General features: G+C 41.2%; 1 protein-coding gene across 2 annotated transcripts; it reads right to left on the bottom strand.

Moving 5' to 3' along the window:
• Positions 1-1,174: 1,174 nt before the first annotated feature.
• On the bottom strand, positions 1,175-21,093 carry LOC139562326 (sodium- and chloride-dependent GABA transporter 2-like). 2 transcript variants are annotated; one of them, XM_071379969.1, is made up of 14 exons: positions 20,889-21,093; positions 14,401-14,535; positions 11,085-11,225; positions 10,090-10,180; positions 9,817-9,949; positions 9,569-9,703; positions 9,073-9,176; positions 7,385-7,509; positions 7,072-7,184; positions 6,759-6,896; positions 6,317-6,419; positions 4,531-4,631; positions 2,844-3,014; positions 1,175-2,169 (listed from the first exon to the last, which is right to left on the bottom strand). In XM_071379969.1, the coding sequence occupies exons 1-14, from the start codon at positions 21,091-21,093 to the stop codon at positions 2,008-2,010; spliced, it is 1,857 nt and encodes a 618-aa protein (XP_071236070.1). In that variant the 3' UTR covers positions 1,175-2,007. The 2 variants fall into 2 exon arrangements, with proteins under 2 accessions (XP_071236070.1, XP_071236079.1); XM_071379978.1 differs by lacking the exon at positions 4,531-4,631.
• Positions 21,094-22,713: the final 1,620 nt, after the last annotated feature.

Raw genomic sequence — 22,713 nt, 5'->3', positions numbered from 1 at the left:
CTGCATTTTTAACCGGGCCAGCCTCACCTTCAGCCTAGCGGTCCCGTCTGAACGACCTGAAGCAGAAGATAAAGGATCGAATCTAGGCAATGTAAAGGGGGTACGAGCAACCCCTTCCTCCGCCCTGTCCTCCGACTTGGCATCGGAAAGTCTACCCGTCTCCTCTCCTCGCAATGAGAGAATTCGTTCTCTCATTAAACCCTCCCTGACTAGCACCAAAAGCTCAGCCTTCAGGGCTTTCTCTGGGATAATGAATCCATAATGGTCAGCTATAGCTAAAAGGTCTACTTTACGAAACCTCACTAAACAATCAATAGAGGGCGCTTCAAAAAACTGACGCAGCCATCTTTTACACAACAATCTACTAAACACACAAACTAAACAAGTCATCCAAACTCACAACCTACCATCACACCTCAATCCCTTACCACAGAGAGCTCAGTGCAGCAGGGTCCGGTGGGTTATATGGAATCCCGGATGAAATTATTATAAAATGATCACGAGAACAACAATAAAATATCCAAATCTTGAAACACTATTATCACCCTAACCTGCTACACTGAGGGTTGTAATGGTATCTATGAATGTAAAAACACAAACTGTCATCAGGGATAGTAGAGCTGGAGCTGCCACCTTTGGTCAGCAATCATCAGAGCCATTTGTACACTGTAATACAGACCATAAAAAGTCATTAAAGGATGAATATAGATATTGTACAAACAACTGTCTAAAGCTACGAGTATTCATTTTTCATATCAGAGTAAATTCACCTCAGACACAATTGCAGGTGGGTTTAGCCTGATCTGGCAGTTAATGATAACTGCTGTTAACTACTGGTCTTATCAGTAACTCATAGAAGGGCATTGTTCCTGTATTAGTCTTCAGCTCGGCTATAGAACACAGTCTGTACCCTCTGGGGAAAACGTATTTACTGTCAGTGGAATGACGATGTCTCTGTTCAATTACCCCAGAGTAGGAGCGCTTATCTAGGTTCAGTTAGCCTTTTCTATGATCCTAGATCAGCACTTCTACTCTAGGACGCTTTATGAATACGGGCCCAGGTCTCAGATTAATGTTATGTCTGAATATCGGAAGAGATTTCTGCAGCAAATTACACTTTTTACTTAAAGTACTCCAACGAATAAGGGTGGAAAATGACATATAAATCATGGCACAAGGTTTGGTGATTTTATTGATATTGGCATCAAATCCTATCACAGTATTTTAGAGTGTTTCTACTATATATGCATCTACACAATCCCTTATAATTTACCATCGATATATTTTCACAAATGTCATATTTCACAAAGTCTTAAGAAATTACATAGTAGTAGAAAAATTACTGTATGTCGGAATATTAAACCCACCCAAATAAAAGATAAAATGTATCTTTAAAAAAAATAGTTTGTTCACTTGTTTATACAGACTCAGTTAACAAACTGGGACCAATAGTACGAATGTCATGTTTTTGTTTCCACCATGTTGTGTGAAAGGTGTTTGATCTATTCATCCATTACTCTGCAAAGACCCAAGTCTGCCATGACCTGGTTACTCTGCCATGACCTGGTTCATTTTGCCGGACCTTACGCAATATCTCACTTCAGATGCTTTCTCTGCATTCTGACATGAGACAGCAAGATTGACCGGTAATTCTAATAATTCTAGGTAGGGTTTTCTGGGCCAAACAGAATGAATGAACAAAATCTATTTTTTCACACCAAGACTTCCCAGAACCAGTGCTTCTACGTCTCATCAGCGCTACATACAGGAAATAGTGTGTGTTTTGGAAACACTTGCCCACATCGCCCTCCCAAGAAAAAGGCATGGGGTGGATTATGTTCTGTACTATACTTTACTAAGCCACTCAGACCAAGCAAAGGGTCACATAAGCCTCTGTTACACAACGGGAAGTATTTGTATTGTTTATGTCAGGACCTTGAGTGACTGGCTGGACCTGCTTATCTCAAGTCCTATAGGGATGGTGGCTGAGAGAGGGGGTCAGTGTCTCTACAGGGGGCCAGTGTCTCTGTCTAGGAGGTTGTGGCCCCAGGCTGGTATCTCCATGTCCCCCAGGGGTCTGTCCTGCTCTGACTGCTTGGCCAGGAGGGAATTCTTCTGGGCCTTGGTCATGGGGAGATCCTCTGATGGCGTGGTGAGGATGGACAGTCTCTGAGGAATAAGAGAGAGGACAGAGAAGCATTTCAAAGACAGACCACCAAAGAAATGAGACATACAATAACTGGTGATGTTTGCAGAACGTTGATTGTTTTTCTTATTTTCTTAGTTGGTAGAAGAAACAACATCATCAGTGTGTATTGGGGAGTAAACAGGGTTTGGGTTATGGTTCTGGTCATTGTATAAATAGATACATAGCTAGCGATAACAACACAAGTGGTACCTGCCACCTTTTAAAAGATCTGAAGTTTTGGAATTGATAGTGAGAAATTAACCATGACCTCTCATGACCATTGCTCCATCTTTAGAGGATGTCCTCAAAGACTTAGCCTCTATCGTCGACCTACGTAACTAGCTATAGCTAGGCTACTTATGATATAATGCTTGATTTTTTTGTTGCTTATGGACCACTTTGAGATACTTTTCTGTTTTGAAACTCCAGTGCTTGACTTGGGCTGAGACAGTTGCCGGTACTCATGTTTGGTGTCGGTACTGTTTACATTTAGGTGCATGAGCTCCACAATACTTTTGAGCTAATATTGTAAAAGAGGAACAGGAGCTCAAGCTGTTAAACATTTTAGTTGCCGGTACTCAGCTCCGGAGAGCTCCTGCCCAAGTCAAGCAATGTGAAACTCTATAGAAACATAATAAATGATGTCCCTATTTACCTGTCGCAGTGTACCAGGAGTGACGCTCACGATGTACACCATCCATAGAGGAACCATGAGGGTGGAGGAGAGAGTGAACCACCAGCCAACGGCGGAACCCCACCAAGGATACTGAAAGGTGTTGTTGAACTTCAGCGGAGTAAACTTTATCAAGGAGAAGACAAATGTAGCCTAGAACAAAAGATATGGATGGAGGTTGTATAATAAACATTAAAGAACACAATGTATTTTCCGATAGCATTGTACTAATTATAACATTATAGGGCAACAGTGAGGGTTGAGTGAAGACAGAGATGAACAAGATAAGGTTAAGGACAAGGTTATGGTTTCTCCAGTACATTTAGGTCAGGCTTTTGGTGAAGCATTTATAATGGTCTAATATAAAGCATGAGCTGGCGCACACCTAATATGTTCCCTCTGTTGATGATGCTTATCATCCATTATAGTTGAAACAAAAGATTACATGTAACAAACATTTTATGAAATTGGAAACAATTAAATATACATTACTAGTCAAAAGTTTGGACAAACCTAATCATTCAAGGTTTTTTCTTTATTTTTACTATTGTCTTCATTGTAGAATAATAGTGAAAACATCAAAACCATGAAATAACATATATGGAATATATCATGTAGTAGCCAAAAAAGTGTTAAACAAAACAAAATATATTTTATATTTGAGGTTCTTCAAATTATTCACCCTTTGCCTTGATGACAGCTTTGCACACTCTCGGTATTCTCTCAACCAGCTTCATGAGGTAGTCACCTGGAATGCATTTCAATTAACAGGTGTGCCTTGTTAAAAGTTAATATGTGGAATTAATGCATTTAAGCCAATCAGTTGTGTTGTGACAAGGTAGGGGGGAATGAGGAATGCTTGTATAAGCATTCCTCATGAAGCTGGTTGAGAGAAATCCTAGAGTGTGCAAAGCTGTCATCAAGGCAAAGGGTGGCTACTTTGAAGAACCTAAGATCAAAAATATATTTTTATTAGTTAACACTTTTTTTGGTTACTACATGATTCCATATGTGTTATTTCATAGTTGTGATATCTTCACTATTTTTCTACAATGTAGAAAATAGTAAAAAGAAAGAAAAACCCTTGAATGAGTAGATGTGTTCCAACTTTTGAGTGCTACTGTATATTTGAAATGAAATTAAGCAGTAATGTATGTTAATGTTAGTCCTATGCTAGTGCTAATGGTAACAAAAGCCTAATATATTCAATATGCTGTAAACTATTGTCTCCTAATAGTTTCACTTAATTCATTCTAATCAACCTAATACTTATTACACACCACTCACTATTGTCATTAGTTGCACTAATTGCACTGTTTTGTCTACATAACCTGGTTCAATCATTCATAACATTACCCTGAAGAAGGAACAATGATGTCGAAACGTTGGTGTCGAACCCAATAATTTACAGTGAGTTTATACATAGAGTGTGCGACTCTCTTTGTTTTTATAGAAGCATTTATAATGAACATAAAGTTAGGATTATCTACTTTACATAGGTTACACATAGGCGTCCATTTGATTTATATTTCTCTGTATTGTCATCTTCTGGTTTTCTGTAAATCACTTGTATTACTGGGACTTTAACATCATGTTTACTATAAATATAATTGGAAAAATAACAATTAAATTTGCTGTTGAGGGTGGGGTGTAAATAAATAAAACTTACAGTGCAGATGACTGGAGTGACATACTTCAAACAGTACTTAATGATGGGTAATGGTCGATAACCGATCATGTCTTCTATATTATCGTACAGACGGTCTGCACCTGTGGAGTAAACATATCAACAGGGACTCAAAATAACAGCAGTCAATAAAAGAGTTTGGTCAGTTGGTCTGTCAAATACCCAGTTGGTCTGTCTGATACCCAGTTGGTCTGTCAAATACCCAGATAACATTCTCAAACCACCAAGTGACAGACAGGTTCAAACAATTGCAGATTAGGAAACCTGTACAACAGCTCTAACCAGGGTTTCCCAAACTCGGTCCTGGGCCCCCAACAGCTGATTCAAATAACCAACTCATCATCAAGCTATTATTATTTGATTCAGTTGTGTAGTGTTATGGCAAAAAACAAAACATGCACCCAGAGGTGGGCCCCAGGACCGAGTTTAGGAAACGCTGGTCTAAGGTACCTGTATTTCTTTGTTTCGAAAAATCGAAAAATATAAAAAGAGGACCAGTGTCACGTGTACTCTCTCTCCGACTCTCTAGGTCACCAAGTCCGCTCATTATTATGCACACCTGTCACCATCGTTACGCGCACCTCATCAGACTCACATGCACTTCATCACCTTCCTGATTACCTTCCCTATATCTGTCACTCCCTTTGGTTCCTTCCTTAGGTGTTACTGTTTCTGTTCCAGTGTTCATGTCTGTACGCTACCCGTCTTTCTTGTTTTGTTCTATGTTCATTTAGTTATTAAATTCACTCCCTGAACTTGCTTCCCGACTCCCAGCGTACATGTTACAACCAGAACCTGTGATGTGAATCATCAAGGACTCAGGACTATAAGGTTCTACCTGCAAAATGTATAGTTTTAAGATAATGAGTATTTTTAAGTACCAGATCTCAGAACTGTTTTGTGATGTCCTCCTGTTTTCAAGTATATTCCCTTACTTATGTACAATTATTTGTTATTGACAACCCAGCATTGTGTGATTTGATTGCATGTAGAACCTTATAGCACCAAGTTAAAAGGTGTTTGCATAGATAGAACTTTCCGATTTTTCATTTTTTTCATTGTAAATGTACTTTATCAAAAATCTGACTCATTTCACACGTAAAGGACCACCTAAAGAGCAACTCTATGTGAATAACTCATTTTTGACCAACATGTCAGAACCTTATAATCCCAAAGTAACGAGGTGTCGTTTCACATCAATGTCCAAAGTGGCAATGTCTGCCAGAGGAACAACTTGGATAATGCCAAAAACACCTTGAACAGAAAGCTGACCTGCAATTAGGGTTTCTGTGATTGATTATCTGGGATTGATGGAATGGGGCCATGCAGGGTCTTTTACAGCTCCTTGTTATCAGGTTCCGACTCAATTGAAGTTGACATTTAAAATGGTTAAGGTCAGGGTTTAAGGTATGATAGCACTGACCATATTTTACTATTATCTTTTCAGAACACCTACAATGATAGTGGTAACATTTAATAACTTACATGAAAATGCCTTCATAAATGTTTGTAATATAATACAAGTTTTAGATAGCTGGATAAACTAACTTACCTAGCAAACTATAACATGGTAGCTGACATGGGCTAATTGGGTGACTGTCAGTGACTGACATAACAAGAGGAAAACTGCGGATGCACTACCACATTTCAAAATGTCACATTGTGTATTCTACTATCTTAACTAACAGTAAGTTGAGACCCCGACTGGCATCGAACAAAAGTGGTTGCGGGCCCTAAGCGACACTGGGAGTAGGCCGGGCTAACTCACCATAAACCCAGCTGATACACACTGACTGTAGTATAGCGAAGAGAAGCAGAGTCATCCCACTGCAGGCATAGTAATCAAACAGCTGGAAGATATACAGGCCTCCCTGCAAATAGAGGGGTAGAAAGAGAAAGAAAGTATAAGGTCTTACTGAGCACAACAATAAGACTATAATCTACCTCCAGAGTCTACAAAACACTCAGACAATGATCGTAGGTGTGTCCAGCACCGAAATCGCTTACGGAACAAGTGGAATCAACCAACAATTATGCGGAACGAGGAGGTATGTTGAAACACAGGGATATGTTGAAACAGATCACTTGGGAGGTAGATTATTGATCATATATCTCGTTACTGTCATTATTGATCTAATAACGATGGCCTTGAAATTCTAGATTTTATATCCTATATCCTTATAGAACGATGACTTCAAATGACCTCTCACCTCTGTGACCATGACCAGGCCGATGAAGAAGCTACCCACACTGATGATGAGGAGGAGGATTTTACGCCGATGGCCAAACAGGAAGAAGGGGGGATTCATGTCTGAGATGGCTGTCACCAAAGCCTCCAGACCTACAAACTGAAGGAGAGATGATGGGGAAGGTCAGTGGAAACTCTGTTCTTTGAAATACTAGCTACTCCTTCACAATTTCACATCCATTAGTTTAGTGATGATTGTAGCATCTATCGTAGGTTATGTAATTATCCTTCACTAAGGAAATATTCCGTAGGCCTTCAGGACCACTCTAACACACCTCACTGTCTAACCCCAGTAGGATTATCATGATGAAGAATAAGATGGCCCAAAGCTGGGGTAATGGCATCATGGCCACGGCACGAGGGTAGGCGATGAATGCCAGGCCAGGACCTGTATGCAGCAACACAGGTAAACTCATTACTGAACTCTCAGAGGCAGAGGGAATAGTTAGATCCTTGAAATGCTAAGAAACCTGTCTTGTAACAAAGCACAACTTAAAAGGGTATGTTAGTTTGTTTGTTTGTGCATTTGTTACATTTTTTATTCATTAATTAATTAATTAATTCGTATCTCACTGCTGCAACACTTACCTGATTCGGCCACCGTTGAGATGTCTGTCCCTTGTTCATAAGCCATGAAGCCCAGAACAGAGAAGATCGCAAAACCGGCCACAAAGCTGGTTCCACTGTTCAAAAGGCACAGGTACACACAGTCCCTAAAAAGAGATTCACTTCCCTGTTAGTCACAACACGAAGGCATCCAAATGACCTACAATATGGAGATGATCAAACTTCCCAGATACCCTACCATTTCTGCAACCCAACCTCCAAAGAATTATGTGCACAGGGGACGTTTTTGCAGGCAAGAGAAAACGCTCTGCCAGCACATTTTATCTAGTGTCGTGATGTTGTTTTGATTAATTTGATGACTGCTGATCATCGAATAATTAACTTAACTTAATTATTAACTCAGCAACTGGGCACCATGGGAAAGTTTGGTTTTATTGAGGTTCCATTTCCCAAATTAACTCAAAGATTGTCAGTATATTGATTTTACAACAGTCGCTAATTCATTAATTTCCTCTACAGTCTCGTCCTGAATATCGCATAATCTGTGAATCTGCACAAACCCGAGTCCCACTAAATAAGTCTGTACCACACCAATTGAGTTGATTATTTATTTACTAACAAGCTAAAAGATAATATAAGATACACAAACACACAGTCTAGGCTATTGATTAGAACTTAGTACAATGAAACAGGTCCCTAGCAGGTCAACACAGTATGGCACGTGTTACACAAAATGGGGAATTAAAAAGAGAGAATGCACAAGAAAAAGGCACTTTTGGGAACATTTGTAAACTATGCTAAGTTTAGCCCTAACCTTGCCCCGAACTGCCGCTCTTATGGGTCAGAATATAATTATGTAATTACGTGTCGAAGGTCTCCGGTGGGGTAGCTCCTCGTGGACCGAGTTCTTCCTTCTCCTCTGATGTTACCGGGTGTAAGTCTCTGATTGTCCACACGATGTAAGTGTCCTTTGTCTTAGTGGTCTGTTTCCTCGCACTTGTTCTGAAAAGGGGTCTTCTGAGGATGGCTAATTAGCGTATAGGTGGTTCCAGCGTGGGAATGAAAGCAGTGTAGACACAAGATTCCTTGGAGAGTGGTAACCGGGTGGTCCTGCTTGAATTCACCCTCTTAGACACAGCTACTCATCTGTAGCATAGATTAAGAGGTTCCTTTGTCTTCTTCGACCTCGTGTTGCGTTTTGCGTTTGCGACCACTGTGCCTAAGACCGTGACCCTGGTCACCTAGTCTGCTATGTAAATTCTTAACTCACATGTTTAATATCCTCGGGTCAGAATGGGGCGTTTCCGTCTTATGGCAAGTTCTCTGGGCGTCGCTAGTTACGAGGCAAGGTCTGGATTTTACTCAGATCCAATTTAGACAACTAACTTCACATTTCACCTTTACAAAAACATTCTATTTCATCTGGAGATTTTCCACATAACGTACAGTATGTAAACATCATGTACATATTATGAAAACTCTTCAAGTTACAATGTTTCCTTTATAACGTCGTAATTTAACTTTTAATAACATAACAAAAGCGACACTCATTTTCATATTCCATTTATCGTCATTACCCCCATTTTGACTGACGAACCATATTGTCCCAAAGTCCATTTATTGTATGTTACTGTTCTGAGGTAGGTTCTCCATAGGCCCATCATACATTCCATTCCTCCACTGTTTGTGTAATTCATTCTTCCACTCACTTGTAACAGTTGTTGTCATATTTGTTGTAGCTGCCAAGAGCAGTCAGACAGCCAAGGCAGATAGCATAGGAAAAGAAGATTTGTGTTCCAGCATCCATCCACACCTGTGAGACACACCAGAGAGAGACACAATAGTCTTCATAGTTTCACAATTATGATACACTAGTCTCATCCCAGGGTGTTAGAGGTGAATTCAAATGGTACCTATTTTGACCTTGCAATAATAAGTCAACAGGAAATGCATTTGCTTTGAAATTCAGAGTTATTTTTTTATTAGGTATTGATATTGTAACGAATCTGATGCTCTTAAAACCACAAACTGTTCCACCAAGGGAGTTATGTGGGTCAGTGGTAATGGTTGCTGCCCTCGGTCATGTTGACCAGCTTTCAAACACCGGCAGAAACATGACCATTTATCCCCCACAAATCACTACAGTATGTACTGATAGTTTTTGTTACACCTGGACACAAATTATACAGTGAAGTGTGTTCCTACCTGTGGGTCCGTGAGGCGGGCTGGGTCTGGGTAGAGGTAGAACTTGATACCATCTATTGCCCCCGGCAGTGTGAGTCCACGGACCAGCAACACCACCAGCATCAGATAGGGGAAGGTGGCAGTGAAGTAGACCACCTGAAGGGAGGGGGGACCAGACCAGCGTTACATTCACTCAGTCTATGGCTCATCCTAACAACTCTACAGTATTCATGGTGTCATCAGGTTGAATGGCAGAGATCCCACCTTACCTTCCCAGTAGACTTCACTCCTTTCCAGACACAGAAGTAACAGAGAATCCATGACAGTAGAAGACACAGAGCCAGCTCCCAGCGAACACTGCCTAGCTTGTTTGGACTGTCTGTGAGATTCAAAACTCTTCTCCTGAAAATAATATTTTGAGTTACAATCCCACCACTTGCTTTTCACCATTCTCTCTGCGCCTCCTAAGGCAAATAGCCCTGATTTCCATCTGTAAGGACTTAATAAGGAGTTGATAAATTGGAATGATTTTGTATACTCACTCCCAGAACTCTCTCACTGGCGACGTTGCGTTTCCTGCTACTGTCCAATTTAGATGTCCCACTACTCTTCTGTCAAACTCCATGCAGGTTGCTGGTTAGGAGGAAATTAGACAATAACAAGCATGTCTCAGAACTCTCTGAATCTTTCCTGGATAAGGAGACATTTACAAAAATAAAACATTAATCAACTCACTTGTCAAAATCGTAATATCTCAGTTTGAAGTAATGTCCATAAATTTAAGATACTACAGTATCTATCATTTGGGCATGACAAAGTTATGTCAACGTCAACATGTCTACACACTGAAGTTAACCTGGTCCCAGATCTGTTTGTGTTCTTTGCAGTGCCAACTCCATTGCTGGCCTTGTCAATCCAAACAGGTTTGTTATGACAATGAGTGACAAGCAGTTGGTATGACAGCACAAGCAGACTGGCACTCAGGCTATACATTACATTTTTTTTACATTTAAGTCATTTAGCAGACGCTCTTATCCAGAGCGACTTACAAATTGGTGCATTCACCTTATGATATCCAGTGGAACAACCACTTTACAATAGTGCATCTAACTCTTTTAAGGGGGAGGGGGGGGTTAGGAGGATTACTTTATCCTATCCTAGGTATTCCTTAAAGAGGTGGGGTTTCAGGTGTCTCCGGAAGGTGGTGATTGACTTCGCTGACCTGGCGTCGTGAGGGAGTTTGTTCCACCATTGGGGTGCCAGAGCAGCGAACAGTTTTGACTGGGCTGAGCGGGAACTGTACTTCCTCAGAGGTAGGGAGGCGAGCAGGCCAGAGGTGGATGAACGCAGTGCCCTTGTTTGGGTGTAGGGCCTGATCAGAGCCTGAAGGTACGGAGGTGCCGTTCCCCTCACAGCTCCGTAGGCAAGCACCATGGTCTTGTAGCGGATGCGAGCTTCAACTGGAAGCCAGTGGAGAGAGCGGAAGAGCGGGGTGACGTGAGAGAACTTGGGAAGGTTGAACACCTGAAGTACATACCTGTGTTCCAGCTGTTTCTACAACTGGCCCAGGGGAGCTCAGAGCTGAATGAGGAGAAGAGGTAGAAGAAGGCCCAGGCTAGAATGATGATGTAATAGATGCTGGAATATAGAACCACCACCTGACTACCATAACCCAGTCCTGAGGAGGAAGACGAGGAGGAGGAGGAGGAGAAGGAGGAGGGGGAGATTTTACAGACAAACATGGAGATGTAAATAGAAAAAAGGCTTCTTCTAAGAAATACAGTGGGGAGAATAAGTATTTGATACACTGCCGATTTTGCAGGTTTTCCTACTTACAAAGCATATAGAGGTCTGTAATTTTTATCATAGGTACACTTCAACTGTGAGAGACGGAATCTAAAACAAAAATCCAGAAAATCACATTGTATGATTTTTAAGTAATGAATTTGCATTTTATTGCATGACATAAGTATTTGATACATCAGAAAAGCAGAACTGAATATTTGGTACAGAAACCTTTGTTTGCAATTACAGAGATCATACGTTTCCTGTAGTTCTTGACCAGGTTTGCACACACTGCAGCAGGGATTTTGGCCCACTCCTCTATACAGACCATCTCCAGATCCTTCAGGTTTTGGGGCTGTCGCTGGGCAATACGGACTTTCAGCTCCCTCCAAAGATTTTCTATTGGGTTCAGGTCTGGAGACTGGCTAGGCCACTCCAGGACCTTGAGATGCTTCTTACGGAGCCACTCCTTAGTTGCCCTGGCTGTGTGTTTCGGGTCGTTGTCATGCTGGAAGACCCAGCCACGACCCATCTTCAATGCTCTTACTGAGGGAAGGAGGTTGTTGGCCAAGATCTCGCGATACATGGCCCCATCCATCCTCCCCTCAATACGGTGCAGTCGTCCTGTCCCCTTTGCAGAAAAGCATCCCCAAAGAATGATGTTTCCACCTCCATGCTTCACGGTTGGGATGGTGTTCTTGGGGTTGTACTCATCCTTCTTCTTCCTCCAAACAGGGCGAGTGGAGTTTAGACCAAAAAGCTCTATTTTTGTCTCATCAGACCACATGACCTTCTCCCATTCCTCCTCTGGATCATCCAGATGGTCATTGGCAAACTTCAGACGGGCCTGGACATGCGCTGGCTTGAGCAGGGGGACCTTTCGTGCGCTGCAGGATTTTAATCCATGACGGCGTAGTGTGTTACTAATGGTTTTCTTTGAGACTGTGGTCCCAGCTCTCTTCAGGTCATTGACCAGGTCCTGCCGTGTAGTTCTGGACTCATCCCTCACCTTCCTCATGATCATTGATGCCCCACGAGGTGAGATCTTGCATGGAGCCCCAGACCGAGGGTGATTGACCGTCATCTTGAACTTCTTCCATTTTCTAATAATTGCGCCAACAGTTGTTGCCTTCTCACCAAGCTGCTGCCTATTGTCCTGTAGCACATCCCAGCCTTGTGCAGGTCTACAATTGTATCCCTGATGTCCTTACACAGCTCTCTGGTCTTGGCCATTGTGGAGAGGTTGGAGTCTGTTGGATTGAGTGTGTGGACAGGTGTCTTTTATACAGGTAACGAGTTCAAACTGGTGCAGTTAATACAGGTAATGAGTGGAGAACAGGAGGGCTTCTTAAAGAAAAACTAACAGGTCTGTGAGAGCCGGAATTCTTACTGGTTGGTAGGTGATCAAATACTTATGTCATGCAATAAAATGCAAATTAATTACTTAAAAATCATACAATGTGATTTTCTGGATTTTTGTTTTACATTCCGTCTCTCACAGTTGAAGTGTACCTATGATAAAAATTACAGACCTCTACATGCTTTGTAAGTAGGAAAACCTGCAAAATCGGCAGTGTATCAAATACTTGTTCTCCCCACTGTATATGTGACATATGTTTATATCCAATCACATTCTCAACCTAAAACCATAAAAAATATTTAACTGTGTTTCTTTTTGATGTGGATTAGACTCCTTTCAAAGTCACCAGCCCCGATTAATAAGTTATAGTGCCATTCCAACAAGACAGACATTTGTGAATGTCTGAACACAGGACAAGTGTCCTGAATGCACGTGTCATGTCACTTTAAGGACTGTCACTTACTCTATCATGTAATAGCTCATGAATTGGTGTGAGCCTGAGTAAATCTGTTGATGTTTAATCCAAGCTTCATCCAATAACTTGAGTGAAATGTCTTGATACTTTAACCCCTTTTCATATTTGAAGTTAAATCAGGTCAGAAACAGACCAGTCATCCAACAATCAATCTAAAATGTATCCTGATATTGTTTCAAACTGGTGAAGCAATGTGATTAAAATCATGGTGGATTGACTTTTACAAATACAATAGCGCAATATTATTTACCGAAGGAAAAGCCTGCATGTACTGTGCATATATTGTACCTATTATGGCTAATTGTCTGGCCCTATATGTCACCCTCAACCAGCACATTCTTGACAAAGGCTCCAGACAGAAACCTTGAGTTTATGTGCTGAATACAAATTTAAATCATATTGACATTGCTTTGGATTATAGTGCTACTTTCTCAAGTTTGGATATTGCAGCTAGGAGTTTTCCTGAGTACAAATACAACAAAGACAAAGTTAAGTCTGCATTGCCTCTGACTGTTATCTTTTCTTTACTGAAGGCTATTGTCACGTTCCTGACCTGTTTTTCCTTTTTCTTGTATTTATTTAGTTGGTCAGGGCGTGAGTTGGGGTGGGTTGTCTATGTGTTATTTTCTATGTTGGGGTTTTGTGTTCGGCCTGGTATGATTCTCAATCAGAGGCAGCTGTCAATCGTTGTCCCTGATTGAGAATCATACTTAGGCAGCCGGGGTTCACGTGTGTGTTTGTGGGTGATTGTTCTTGTGTCAGTGTTCCGCCACACAGGACTGTCACGGTAGTTATTTTGTGTCGCATATTGTTTTTGTTAATTATTAAATCACTATGGAAACTAGCCACTCTGCGTATTGGTCCGATCCGTCTCGCCTCTCCTCGTCCGAGGAGGAGGATTACGACTGCCGTTACAGCTATAGCCTTTCTTCCTTCTAGTTATCAGGCTTTCATGTCTATTTCACCAAGATGGCAACCATTTTAGGAAGTAAATGCTATCTATGGTCAGACAAACACTGACAATTGAATTCCTAATATGGATGCAATACGTACAACAAGACTCTGTGGCCGCATTCATAAAGCATTCATATAGCATACCAGTAGGATGGCTGATCTAGGATCAGATTAGCCTTTTAGATCATAATGACTAAGCTTATATGGACAGAGGGGACCTGATTCTAGATCAGCAGTCTTACTCAATGACGCTTTATAAATATGAGCCCTGATATTTACCTTCAAACAGGGGGCAGATCTTCCTCCAGCAGGTGATGCTGCCCTGCGTGGTGTACTGGCCCAGGGAGGTCTCCAGGAGAAAGAGTGGAATGCCACAGGTGAACAGAAAGAGCACATAAGGGATGAAGAACACCCCTTATGAACAACACAAGTTAAACCACTGCCGAAATTGTTTCAACCCCTATTAATAGCCTGTTCAACCTCAACCTCTCTTTCGTATCGTCTGAGATTCCCAAAGATTGGAAAGCTGCCGCGGTCAGCCCCCTCTTCAAAAGGGGTGACACTCTAGATCCAAACTGCTACAGACCTATATCTATCCTACCCTGTCTTTCTAACGACTTCGAAAGCCAAGTTAACAAACAGATTAATGACCATTTCGAATCCCACCGTACCTTCACCGCTATGCAATCTGGTTTCAGAGCTGGTCATGGGTGCACCTCAGCCACGCTCAAGGTCTTAAATGACATCATAACCGCCATCTCTAAGAGACATTACTGTGCAGCCGTATTCATCGACCTGGCCAAGGCTTTCGACTCTGTCAATCACCACATTCTTATTGGCAGACTCGACAGCCTTGGTTTTTCAAATGATTGCCTCGCGCTGGTTTACCAACTACTTCTCTGATAGAGTTCAGTGTGTCAAATCGGAGGGCCTATTGTCCGGACCTCTGGCAGTCTCTATGGGAGTGCCACAGGGTTCAATTCTCGGGCCGACTCTCTTCTCTGTATACATCAATGATGTCGCTCTTGCTGCTGGTGATTCTCTGATCCACCTCTACTCAGACGACACCATTCTGTATACTTCTGGCACCTCTTTGGACACTGTGTTAACTAACCTCCAGATGAGCTTCAATGCCCTACAACTCTCCTTCCGTGGCCTTCAACTGCTCTTAAATGCAAGTTCAACTAAATGCATGCTATTCAATCGATCACTACACGCACCTGCCCGCCCGTCCAGCATCACTACTCTGGACGGCTCTGACTTAGAATACGTGGAAAACTACAAATACCTAGGTGTCTGGTTAGACTGTAAACTCTCCTTCCAGACTCACATTAAGCATCTCCAATCCAAAATAAAACATAGAATTAGTATCCTATATCGCAACAAAGCATACTTCACTCATGCTGCCAAACATACCCTCGTAAATCTGACCATCCTACCGATGCTCGACTTTGGCGATGTCATCTATAAAACAGCCTCCAACACTCTACTCAACAATTTGGATGCAGTCTATCACAGTGCCATCCGTTTTGTCACCAAAGCCCCATTCACTACCCACCACTGCAACCTGTATGCTCTCGTTGGCTGGCCCTCGCTTCATTCTCGTCGCCAAACCCACTGGCTACAGGTTATCTACAAGTCTCTGCTAGGTAAAGCCCTGCCTTATCTCAGCTCACTGGTCACCATAGCAGCACCCACTCGTAGCAGGCGCTCCAGCAGGTATATCTCACTGGTCACCCCCAAAGCCAATTCCTCCTTTGGTCGCCTTTCCTTCCAGTTCTCTGCTGCCAATGACTGGAACAAACTGCAAAAATCACTGAAGCTGGAGACTCATATTTCCCTCACTAACTTTAGGCACCAGCTGTCAGCGCAGCTCACAGATCACTGCACCTGTACATAGCCCATCTGTAAACATCCCATCTATCTACCTCATCCCCATACTGTATTTATTTATTTATCTTGCTCCTTTGCACCCCAGTATCTCTACTTGCACATTCATCTTCTGCACATCTACCATTCCAGTATTTAATTGCTATATTGTAATTACTTCGCCACCATGGCCTATATATTGCCTTACCTCCCTTATCTTACCTCATTTGCACTCACTGTATATATACTTTTTTGTTTTATTTTTTTCTGCTGTATTATTGACTGTATGTTTTGTTTATTCCATGTGTAACTCTGTGTTGTTGTATGTGTCGAATTGCTATGCTTTATCTTGGCCAGGTCGCAGTTGCAAATGAGAACTTGTTCTCAACTAGCCTACCTGGTTAAATAAAGGTGAAAAAAAAAATAAAAAAAAAATAAGAAATTAAACATATGGCCCAAGACCATAACTTAATGTTTCACTTCACGAAGCCATCTGAATCACCTCAAATCCCCCTCCCCCACTTCAAGTTTGAGTGCATTTATACCATCCAGAGAAGAGAATGCAAGTATTTTTTATTTATATACAGTGGGGAGAACAAGTATTTGATACACTGCCGATTTTGCAGGTTTTCCTACTTACAAAGCATGTAGAGGTCTGTAATTTTTATCATAGGTACACTTCAACTGTGAGAGACGGAATCTAAAACAAAAATCCAGAAAATCACATTGTATGATTTTTAAATAATTAATTTGCATTTTATTGCATGACATAAGTATTTGATCACCTACCAACCAGTAAGAATTCCGGCTCTCACAGACCTGTTAGTTTTTCTTTAAGAAGCCCTCCTGTTCTCCACTCATTACCTGTATTAACTGCACCTGTTTGAACTCGTTACCTGTATAAAAGACACCTGTCCACACACAATCAAACAGATTCCAACCTCTCCACAATGGCCAAGACCAGAGAGCTGTGTAAGGACATCAGGGATAAAATTGTAGACCTGCACAAGGCTGGGATGGGCTACAGGACAATAGGCAAGCAGCTTGGTGAGAAGGAAACAACTGTTGGCGCAATTATTAGAAAATGGAAGAAGTTCAAGATGACGGTCAATCACCCTCGGTCTGGGGCTCCATGCAAGATCTCACCTCGTGGGGCATCAATGATCATGAGGAATGTGAGGGATCAGCCCAGAACTACACGGCAGGACCTGGTCAATGACCTGAAGAGAGCTGGGACCACAGTCTCAAAGAAAACCATTAGTAACACACTACGCAGTCATGGATTAAAATCCTGCAGCGCACGCAAGGTCCCCCTGCTCAAGCCAGCGCATGTCCAGGCCCGTCTGAAGTTTGCCAATGACCATCTGGATGATCCAGAGGAGGAATGGGAGAAGGTCATGTGGTCTGATGAGACAAAAATAGAGCTTTTTGCTCTAAACTCCACTCGCCGTGTTTGGAGGAATAGAAGGATGAGTACAACCCCAAGAACACCATCCCAACCGTGAAGCATGGAGGTGGAAACATCATTCTTTGGGGATGCTTTTCTGCAAAGGGGACAGGACGACTGCACCGTATTGACGGGAGGATGGATGGGGCCATGTATCGCGAGATCTTGACCAACAACCTCCTTCCCTCAGTAAGAGCATTGAAGATGGGTCGTGGCTGGGTCTTCCAGCATGACAACGACCCGAAACACACAGCCAGGGCAACTAAGGAGTGGCTCCGTAAGAAGCATCTCAAGGTCCTGGAGTGGCCTAGCCAGTCTCCAGACCTGAACCCAATAGAAAATCTTTGGAGGGAGCCGAAAGTCCGTATTGCCCAGCGACAGCCCCGAAACCTGAAGGATCTGGAGATGGTCTGTATGGAGGAGTGGGCCAAAATCCCTGCTGCAGTGTGTGCAAACCTGGTCAAGAACTACAGGAAACGTATGATCTCTGTAATTGCAAACTAAGGTTTCTGTACCAAATATTCAGTTCTGCTTTTCTGATGTATCAAATACTTATGTCATGCAATAAAATGCAAATTAATTACTTAAAAATCATACAATGTGATTTTCTGGATTTTTGTTTTAGATTCCTTCTCTCACAGTTGAAGTGTACCTATGATAAAAATTACAGACCTCTACATGCTTTGTAAGTAGGAAAACCTGCAAAATTGTCAGTGTATCAAATACTTGTTCTCCCCACTGTATATATATTTTTAGGGGGTGGACCAGCTTAAATATTGTGGATAGATTGTCACTTCCATCAATGTAATTGTCTGCATCATTTCCAATCCCAATTGGCCGCCTTTCCTTCCAGTTCTCTAATGCCAATGACTGGATCGAATTGCAAAAATCGCTGAAGTTGGAGACTTATATTTCCCTCACTAATTTTAAACATCAGCTATCTGAGCAGCTAACCGATCGCTGCAGCTGTACATAGCCCGTCTGTAAATAGCCCATCCAATATGCCTACTTCATCCCCATATTGTTTTTTTTATTTACTTTTCTGCTCTTTTGCACACCATTATATTTCTACTTGCACATCATCATCTGCACATCTATCACTCTAGTGTTAATTTGCTAAATTGTAATTACTTTGCTACTATGGCCAATTTATTGCCTTACATCCTCACGCCATTTGCACACACTGTATATAGACATATTTTTTTTCTATTCTGTTATTGACTGTACGCTTGTATATTCCATGTGTGATTCTGTGTTGTTGTTTGTGTCGCACCGCTTTGCTTTCTCTTGGCCAGGTCACAGTTATAAATTAGAACTTGTTCTCAACTGGCCTACCTTGTTAAATAAAAGTGAAAAAAAATACATGTATAAAAAATATATATATATATATATTATTCCCCGCAAACCCTACCACCCCTCCCCCAATTTGAGTAAACTAATAAACAATAAAACTTAGGCTTCTACTTCCAGCTTATACATTCTATATACATTTTACAGACACAATCTAATTTACAATAGTTATATATTTTTACTTTTTTTGTCCTGGCCTTCCTCTATTTCTGATGTTTATATTTGCCATATATTTATAACTGTGCTATTTCACAAAACTTCTGAACGTACATACATTTTACAGACCCCATATGTTTTACATTTGTTATCTTATGTTTTACATTTGTTATCAAATGTTTTACATTTGTTATTATCACCCTTCAGCTCCATTCAACCCCTCCCATCTATCTCTTAACACCATCCACATTGGATTTCTATTTGCCATATATTTTTCAACTGTACTGTGATGCTTCACAAAAGTACTGAACCTTTCTATTCTCATAGTTTCTACAGATTAGAAATTAAAGATACATTTTTTTGCTAAAATTAAATTATTATTATTATTATTCTTCAGCTACATATGGATGGTACCAAAATAAATGATCTAATGACTCTGCCTCCACGCAGCAAAATCTGCAGAGCTGGGAAAATTGTATCCCCCATATATATAACATTCTATTGGTTGCAAGAATTTAGCAAATTAATTTAAACGGTGTCGTTTTGCGTGTCAATTCATAAACCATGTGCCATGGAATCGGTACATCAAAAATCTCTTCCCAACTATTTTGCAATTTATATGGCACAGCTGTCAATGTTTTGGTCATTAAATGAAACTGGTATATATTTTTATTTATCACAATTTTCTTTAACCAATTTTGGTCTTTAATGCAGGGCCGACAGACAAGTTCCTTACTTTATCCCCTTTCCACTTGCCTCTTCCATTTTTGAGGTAATGCTGCAATTACTTGGTTGTAATCTTAGGTAGATCAGACATTTCCACATGTCTGTGTTAGCTGCATGTGTGACATAACTCCACCAGTCCTATTTATGATATAATTCATAAAGATTATACTTTTTTTTTTATTATCAAAAAACAAAAACAAATCAATTAGTATATTTGAGTTTAACCACAAGAACGCAAGTGTCACGGCCGTCGAAAGAAGTGGACCAAAGTGCAGCGTGGTGAGCGTACATTTTCTTTTATTTTAGTAAATGTCGCCAACAAAACAAGAAACGAAGAAACAACAGTGAAGCTTACAGGGCTATAGTGCCACTAACAAAGATAACACCCACAATCCCAAAAGGAAAAAAGGCTGCCTAAGTATGATTCCCAATCAGAGACAACGATAGACAGCTGCCTCTGATTGAGAACCACACCCGGCCAAACACAAAGAAATAGAAAACATAGAAATAAAGAAACTAGAATGCCCACCCTAGTCACACCCTGGCCTAACCAAAATAGAGAATAAAAGCCTCTCTATGGCCAGGGCGTGACAGCAAGTATGTGTTTGTGTGGCTGACGGACTTAGCTACCACCTGAAATGTTAGGGATATTATCGTGGGGTATCTGGGACACGTTCAGTAGCCTAACATCATCGAACATTGCAGATAGAAAGGCCATGAATAGAGTCATTGTGATTCCTAATTCTACATGTCAGAGAGGCATGTTTGTTCTTCATAGCATATTTCTATCAGAGCGTAATAAAACGTTGTACAGTAGTGATGTGCATATCAGTATAGAGATTCTGGAAGCACCTAGAAGGTTTTGGTTCCTTTTGTGCACCCAGACATGCACTGTTGTTTTTATGATTGTGCCCGCCAGATAACATCTAGCCCTAGTGTGTAAATATCCCTATAATATTATAGCAACCACCGATATGTTTATATCAGGCCATGATTACACATCTCTTAATGATTATTCCATTACCGTCTTGTAATTGTGTGATTTCAATATTAGCCTAAGATATGAAAAGAACAACTCTGTACTGTCTCCACCACAATGAAGTTAAATGAAGTGACTAGCTCTTTTGCATTGATAATGTAAAAGACAAAGGCTCACCTTGCCATACATTTAATGTGAGCTTAATTGTATGACCATGTAAAGATGTGATGTGAGACTCACCTCCTCCATTTTTGTAGCACAGATATGGGAACCTCCATACATTCCCCAAGCCTACGATCTGTCCGGCCACAGCCAGGAGGAACTCCAGCTTGCTGGACCACTGTCCCCTGGTCTGGGTGCTTGGGACAGGGACAGGCTGGACCAGACCCATCTCCTGCTGGGAAAGCTTATTGAACCTCAAATTGGGATCATTATGCTTCTCCATAACACTGAGAAAGACAAAATTGGTTTTATGCGGTGAACACCCGTTTATCTAACATAGTCTGTGTGTTATGAAGACAGTATAAGGACACACAGTTAACAGCTACATATGACCAGCTACATGAGAACAGCTACATATGACCAGCTACATATGACCTGCTACATAGGCACACCTACATATGACCAGCTCCATATGACCAGCTACATATGAACAGTTACATATGACCAGCTACATATGACCAGCTACATATGAACAGCTACATATGACCAGCTACAGTACATATGACCAGCTACATATAAACAGTTACATATGACCAGCTACATATGACCTGCTACATATGACCAGCTACATATGACCTGCTACATATGACCAGCTACATATGACCTGCTACATATGACCTGCTACATATGACCAGCTACATATGACCTGCTACATATGACCAGCTACATGAGAACAGCTACATATGACCAGCTACATATGACCTGCTACATAGGCACACCTATATATGACCAGCTCCATATGACCAGCTACATATGAACAGTTACATATGACCAGCTACATATGAACAGCTACATATGAACAGCTACATATGACCAGCTACAGTACATATGACCAGCTACATATAAACAGTTACATATGACCAGCTACATATGACCTGCTACATATGACCAGCTACATATGACCTGCTACATATGACCAGCTACATATGACCTGCTACATATGACCTGCTACATATGACCAGCTACATATGACCTGCTACATATGACCAGCTACATATGACCTGCTACATATGACCAGCTACATATGAACAGCTACATATGACCAGCTACAGTACATATGACCAGCTACATATAAACAGTTACATATGACCAGCTACATATGACCTGCTACATATGACCAGCTACATATGACCTGCTACATATGACCAGCTACATATGAACAGCTACATATGACCAGCTACATATGACCAGCTACAGTACATATGACCAGCTACATATAAACAGTTACATATGATGAGCTACATATGACCTGCTACACATGACCAGCTATATATGAACAGTTACATATGACCAGCTACATATGACCAGCTACATATGAACAGCTACAGTACATATGACCAGCTACTGGATAAGAGCGTCTGCTAAATGACTTAAATGTAAATGTAACATATGACCAGCTACATATGACCTGCTACATATGACCAGCTACATATGAACAGTTACATTTGACCAGCTACATATGAACAGTTACATATGACCAGCTACATATGACCTGCTACATATGACCAGCTACATATGACCAGCTACATATTTCCAGCTACATATGAACAGCTACATATGACCAGTTACAGTACATATGACCAGCTACATATGACCAGCTACATATGACCAGCTACGTATGAACAGCTACATATGACCAGCTACAATACACATGACCAGCTACATATGAACTGTGTGGGAGCAAAATTGCAGGATCATGTTATAATACTGTAATTGCAACAAATGGTTGTTTTATGCAACATAATAGAGGGTTGTTTTAACTCTATTGTGTGTGTGGGAGCTGAAAGTGGGCCTCTGGGAGATTTAACACTGACAGGAGATTCACAATGTCTTTGGGTGATAC

This window comes from Salvelinus alpinus, chromosome 2 (assembly GCF_045679555.1).
Source record: "Salvelinus alpinus chromosome 2, SLU_Salpinus.1, whole genome shotgun sequence".
NCBI classification, from domain to species: Eukaryota; Metazoa; Chordata; class Actinopteri; order Salmoniformes; family Salmonidae; genus Salvelinus; species Salvelinus alpinus.
The sequence above is the reverse complement of the archived record's forward strand: the minus strand, read 5'-3'. Positions and strand labels throughout refer to the sequence as shown.

Coding starts and splice junctions, on each gene's coding strand:
- LOC139562326 (XM_071379969.1), bottom strand. CDS start 21,093: ATGGAGAAGCATAATGATCCCAATTTGAGGTTCAATAAGCTTTCCCAG. Junction 10,181..11,084: donor TAGAAACAGCTGGAACACAG/GTATGTACTTCA, acceptor CCTCCTAACCAG/CAACCTGCATGGAGTTTGAC. Junction 9,704..9,816: donor GAGTGAAGTCTACTGGGAAG/GTAAGGTGGGAT, acceptor CCCTCCCTTCAG/GTGGTCTACTTCACTGCCAC.